The sequence below is a fragment of the Terrapene carolina genome, unplaced genomic scaffold (assembly GCF_002925995.2).
Source record: "Terrapene carolina triunguis isolate 2854851 unplaced genomic scaffold, T_m_triunguis-2.0 Scaffold926, whole genome shotgun sequence".
NCBI classification, from domain to species: domain Eukaryota; kingdom Metazoa; phylum Chordata; order Testudines; family Emydidae; genus Terrapene; species Terrapene triunguis.
Genome location: NW_020665277.1, coordinates 1,549,191 through 1,555,519, shown reverse-complemented (window position 1 = coordinate 1,555,519; position 6,329 = coordinate 1,549,191). Strand labels below are relative to the sequence as shown.

Sequence of the window (6,329 nt, the reverse complement as noted above, 5' to 3'; positions counted from 1 at the left end):
GCGGAGTTTGGGCGGGGGCGTGGGCGGGGCGGGGGGCGGGGCCGGGGTCCCGTGGAGTGTCCTCTTTTGGGACACTCCACATATGGTAACCCTACTGTAGCTAAAGCAATGGGGTTTGCTGGAATGCTGGCTAGTTTTTGTTAGGTCTTGGCCTGCTATTTTTTAGCGATGCCAAGCTCCCATTGATCTGCGGGCACTCAGCCCCTCTGAAAATCAGGCCACTTGGCTTTGGGTGGGGGACAGTCTTCTCTCTTGAGTAAACATTGATACATTTCTGGAGTAGAAATTGTCTGACTTTTCCTGGGACAGGATACTGTAGTTTTCCATGTTTACAGCCAGGACTCCATGATCTAGAGGAATTTTGAAGGAATTGCAATCTTAATTTCAAATACAAAGTGCTGTCTATTAGCTTTAAAAAATCAAAACAAAGATTTTTAAAACAAACATTGCCAGATTTCTGCTGTGGAAATGACCTTCCCACAGTCTGCTTGATCACAAGGGCCGTTCTAATATTGTTATATTGTTAAGGCATTGCCTCTCTTCTGTGAATTTAAAATCTGCCTGCTGCAAGGATTTTATGCACCAGGAGAGGGCGGTATGGGATAAAATACAATCCTTCCCTCTCTGCAAAGATCTCTTCATACGCAGCTGACATATACATAGACTAACAATCAACGGTGCAACAAGAGCCTAGTTCCCTTAAATAAAAATGTCTCATAAAGACCATATTGAGACAAGGTAAAGGCAACGGCCATTGCATTTTACTGGCGAGGTCAGTTAGTCCTTAAGTCTGTTCAGATGCAGAGAAATGTGAGCTAAGGAAGAGTTAGAGTAGGAAATGCAATCCCAGGGCACCGAATTCAAAAATCTTTTCAAAACATGGGTTTTCAAGGCCAGCATGACTTCACCGTGCTCCCAGCTGCAGGAGCAGGAGTACATGCGTTTGTATCCGGTAATGACAGGAGTGGCATGCTTAGGGTTGCCAACTTTCTACTGGCACAAAACTGAACACCCTTGTCCCACCTCTGCCCTGCCCCTCCTCCAAGGCCCCGCTCCAGCCCCACCCCTTATCCTAGGCCTTGCCCCCGGTCACTTCATTTCCCCCCCCCCCCCCCCGTCGCTTGCTTTCCCCACCCTCACTCATTTTCCCTGGGCTGGCTCAGGGGGGTGGGGTGCGGGAGGGGGTGAGGGCTCCGTCTGGGGGTGCAGGCTCTGGGGTGGGGCCAGAAATGAGGAGTCCGGGCTGAGGCAGGGGGTGATGGTGTGGGCGGGGGAAATGAGGGGTGCGGGGGGGTGTGAGGGCTCCAGGCTGGGGGGTGGAGCCCAGGGGTTCGGAGTATGGGTGAGGGCTCTGGGCTGGGGATGGGGTGTGGGAGGGGGTACAGGCTCTGGGCTGAGGGTGCGGGTTCTGGAGTGGGACCAGAAATGAGGGGTTCAGGATGTAGGAGGGGGCTCTGGGATGGGGCAGGGGGTTGGGCTGGGGTGTGAGTGAGGGCTTCTGCTGTGGGTGCAGACTCTGGGGTGGGGCTGGGGATGAGAGGTTTGGGGTGCAGGAGGGTGCTCCAGGCTAGGACCAAGGGGTTCGGCGGGCAGGACGGTCTCAAGACTGGGGCAAGGGGTTGGGGTGCGGGATGATGAGGGCTCTGGCTGGGGGTGCGGGCTTTGGGGTGGGGCTGGCAATGAGGGGTTTGAGGTACAGGAGGGTGCTCCAGGCTGGGATCGAGGGGTTCAGAGGGTGGGAGGGGATCAGGTCTGGGCTGGGGCACAGGAGGGGGTCAGGGGTGCAGGCTGTGAGCAGCGCTTACCTCAGATAGCTCTCAGAAGCAGTGGTGTGTCCCCTCTCCAGCTCCTACGCAGAGGCGTGGCCAGGCGGCTCTGTGCGCCGCCCCATCCGCAGGCGCCGCCCCCACAGCTCTCATGCCCACTGTTCCTGGCCAATGGGAGCTGCAGAGCTGTTGCTTGGAGCGGGGGCAGCGTGCAGAACCCCCTGGATGCCCCTACGCATAGGAGCCGGAAGGGGGACATGCTGCTGGCTCTGGGAGCCGCGTGGAGCCACAGCAGGCAGGGAGTCTGTCTTAGCCCCGCTGCGGTGCCTACTGGACTTTTAACGGCCCGGTCAGCGGTGCTGACTGCAGCCGCCAGGGTCCCTTTTTGACGGGCGTTCCAGTCGAAAACCAGACACCTGGCAACCCTAGGCATGCTGCATTGGTTTTCAGGACTGTAAAATGCCACATGATCCCAGGGTCCCACGATGAGGGATCCCAGCATTGCATTCCCTAAGTGAGAAGGAGCCTGGGCTAGGGAGCTCCACAGCACACCAGGCCTTGATTAAGGTAACCCCAGAGACAGGTATGAGCGGAAAGGCACTGGACAACTCAGACTGATTAATTTTTCTTTAGGTTCTCCACGTTGTAGCTTCTTCTGATCAGATAATCCAGGAGTTCTGGAGCCCAGTCCCGGATCAAGAGGGGGATTTTGGTAGCTGCGTATTTGTAATAAATTTCCCGTTGGCGGAGGGCTCCCCCCTTGATGATTTCCAGCGCACACTCCTCCTTTGGTGCAGGGGACATCAGCACCACATCAGAAGCTGCTTTCATGGCACTTTCTAGCACAGTAGAACAAAAGGAGCTTTGGTTAGATTTGCAGTGCTCTCCACTAGTGAGCCCTGCACCTCCGGGGCCAGCTGAACCCAGCTTGGATTTGCTTATTTTAATTGTTGTTTTTAAGCCATTTAACATCAATTGAGCCTTGCGTGGCTTAGTGAGCCTGGGAGAAAACCAGCATAACCCCTCTCTTGTTGTTCTGTATCGTGGTAACACTAGAGGCCCCAGTCAAGACTAGACAAGAGCCCCGATTGTGCTAGGCCCTGTACAGATGCAGAGGTCGATGCAATCCCTGCCCCCAAGAGCTTATGATTTAAGCAGATGAGCCACATAAGGGTTGGGGAGAGGGAGTCAGCTCACTTTCAATGATTTTGATAGGCATACTAGAGCCTGTAAAAACAAGACAAAACAGAATTGGAAATTTCAACAGAGGAAGAGAATTTTGCAAAATGTTGTACGTTCCCCCCCCCCGCTTCCCCCATTTTCCAAGCAACTCTCATGCAGACACTTTCACTTTTTATATATTCACGTTGTAATTACATCAGTACATAAATATACAGCAACCTCTTCAGCTGGTGTAAATTGGTGTCATTCCATTAACTTCAGTGGACCTATGTCAGTTTATACCAGCTGAGGATCTGGCCCGCAGACTCACCCTAACTGCACGTCAGGCTGGCCTAGCCATTATTCATTGACTGATTTCTTTGAAATGATGAGTCAGAAATGGGTCTGAGGGTATGTCTACACTATGGAGCTTATCCCATCATAGTTATGTCACTGGAGCTGTGCCGGCATAGCCCCCTAGTGTAGACGTAATAGAGCAACAGAATGAGTTTTGCTATCGCTGTCGCTCCCCTTACGACATTAGCTACGTCTCTGGAAGCACTCTTCAGTTGACAGAGCTGCAGCTACACTGCTGGCTTTGTCAGCATAATTATGCAAGGCAGGGTGTGTTTTTTTTGCTGATTGACATAGTTATGCTGGTATAAAATTTCAGTGTAGGCCAGGCTTTGGAGGAGGGTGGGGGTAGTGTTCTTCCAGATCAGTCCAGAGAGGACATTCCATGTATTCGGGGTGGCATGAAAGAAGACAAGAATGTTTGTGGGGAGTTGACAAGTAGCATTGGTGGAGCAGAGGCAAGAGAGGAGGAGGAATGGAGGGGAGAGTTGTGAAGCAACTTGAAAGTTAGGATAAAATGCTTGAACTTGAAGGGTGACTAGTTCCTAATCAGCAAGGTCCACATGGCACTGATCTTACCTGTATCAACGAAGCCGAGTATACAGAGCGTGATGGAAACATCAACCTTCTGAATGATTAATTCCTGCCGCAAGGAGCTGAAAAACCCATCTAGGGCAAACTTCGTTGCAGAGTAGGGAGCAGTAAATGGAAACCCAACTTTACCTAGACACAGAGGAACAATGTTGACACAGTTAAGTTCTGTTGCAGTGCTGCAGAAAGCTTTATTTGATTCTGCACCAGATGGAACATTCTTTCCAAGTGCGTTGAGTGCCGGTGAAGTGTCACGCCGACTGCCCCAGAGACGCAGGCTGGGGGGTTCAGAGGACACAAAGGTAAATAGGCACTCAAATCCTATTGCTTTTCACTCTCTTAAGGTCCTTTGAATAGCCCAGCCAAATGTCCTGTTCATGCACAGAGCGGGCGGCTTCCCACCTTCAATGCTCTCAACTGATGTGCTCAGACCTGACCTGGAGAGATCACCTACAATGTTGAGTCAGTCTCAATGGCCCTTTGGGTCCTTGGCTCCTCAGCTGAGCTCACCAGCAAGGGGTTGACTAAGACGGCAGATTTACAATAGGGAAACCTGTCACCAGCGAACCATCAGCTAGGGGGTCAGCTGGCTATTGAACTTGATCCACAGAAACAAAATGACTATGTCTAGTCAGTCAAATAGCCAAGACAAAGAGAGAGCCACATATTTCCAGTCTGTTCTGGTCAGACTGTAATGCCAATATTTGAAGAGCTTGAGCTGTGCTCCTCCAATGAGCCCCTTTGCTTATAATCAAGAAGCATGCCAAGGTGTTCAGCTTCTATTGACAAAGCGCTAGGGGGAGCAAAACCCAAGGGAATCATAGAATATCAGGGTTGGAAGGGACCTCAGGAGGTCATCTAGTCCAACCCCCTCTCAAAGCAGCACCAATCACCAGACAGATTTTTATCCCAGTTCCCTAAATGGCCCCCTCAAGGATTGAACTCACAACCCTGGGTTTAGCAGGCCAATGCTTAAACCACTGAGCTATATTTCGTTTTGAAGGTGCTGAGTACTTGCCTCTCCCATTGACATCCCTCGGATTTTTGGGTGCCCATCACTTCTGAAAATCAGCCCCAAGGTCTCTGCCCCCGTTCACGGCTCACCTGCCATGGATGAAACCACCACGATGCTGCCCCCGCTGTCTTTCAGCCTGGGCAGCGCTGAAACAGTCATGGCCACGTAGCTGAGAAAGTTAATCTTCAGAAGCTTCTGCACGTGCCCCACGTCTCCGTCGAAATAGTTGAAGTATGAGTTGCCAACGTGGTTGAGGATCAGCATGTCTAGGCCTCCTGAAAGCCAAAGGGAGAGCTAGGGATGCTTTAGTTTAGGGGGGAAGAGAGCGAAGGAAGTGCAGAGCACACCGCTTGTGTACGCTACATATCTTTTCCTATAGTCACTATGAATCTCTGCAGGAATTTATTCCTCGGAATGAAATACCTCTATTATTCTTATTATTTTTAATAATAAGGGAGGCTCTTGGGTCACTGCACGGGCCTTTCATCTCTGCAGAGCTGGGTCAAAATCCAGATTCTGCTTGCCAGTATGTGTGACTGGCATGCACTCACCAAGTCCCAGTCTTCAGATTACACACCTCTACTCCGATATAACGCGACCTGATATAACACGAATTTGGATATAACGCGGTAAAGCAGCGCTCTGGGGGCGGGGCTGCGCACTTTGGTGGATCAAAGCAAGCTCGATATAACGCGGTTTCACCTATAACGCGGTAAGATTTTTTGGCTCCCGAGGACAGTGTTACATCGGGGTAGAGGTGTATTACAAAAACACTTTGTTGTGATTTGTACTTTCGGCTCATTCAGGGTGGAGTGGGTGGGGGGACACACGCAGGTCCTTCTTGACCTGCATGTGGGCCCACAGGTGCAGCATCAGGATGTGTGGCAAGAAAGAGCAGACAGGTGTGCCTTTGCTATAATTGGCATAGCAGGGTTGCTACAGCTTAAAGAGTCTGGAAGGCCTAGGAATGTAATACCCACGTCTCTGGGATGGAGAACCAGGAGCAGAGTGTTACAGAGGTGTAGGACTGCAATCAAGAGTGCCCTTGAGATCAAGCCTGAGCGGCGGAGCTGTGTGTGGGTCCAGGTTTTGAACAGCATGGGGGGTCAGCAGGGCAGGATTGCAGTCCACTAGCAGGACAAAGACTGACACAGCAGATGATGCTTCTAATCAGGGCAGAGTTGCATGGGCAGAGCTGGGGTGGGTGCAAGCACAGAGCCTGTCTATGCTATGGTTGGCTCTCTTCAATCCTATTTGTATCTCACATTCACAAGTGGCCAGTTAATACATTTAATAATAATTGTAACTATAACTCGATATAGTTACTAAATGTATGGATTGGTCACTTGTGAATGTGAGATACAAATAGGAATATAATCCTTCATTCTTCTCATTACACACACACACACACACACACACACACACACACACACACACACACA

At 51.0% G+C, this 6,329-nt stretch overlaps 1 protein-coding gene across 1 annotated transcript in view; it reads right to left on the bottom strand.

The window, feature by feature from the left end:
• Nucleotides 1-2,219: 2,219 nt before the first annotated feature.
• Nucleotides 2,220-6,329, bottom strand: part of HSD11B1 (hydroxysteroid 11-beta dehydrogenase 1) — a 6,563-nt gene continuing 2,453 nt past the window's right edge. The window contains exons 4-6 of the mRNA XM_024201810.1: nucleotides 4,977-5,162; nucleotides 3,861-4,004; nucleotides 2,220-2,605 (exon numbers count right to left, since the gene is read on the bottom strand). Of these exons, the coding sequence (XP_024057578.1) occupies nucleotides 2,385-2,605; nucleotides 3,861-4,004; nucleotides 4,977-5,162 (551 nt within the window). The 3' untranslated portion in view covers nucleotides 2,220-2,384. The remainder of the gene's footprint in view (nucleotides 2,606-3,860; nucleotides 4,005-4,976; nucleotides 5,163-6,329) is intronic.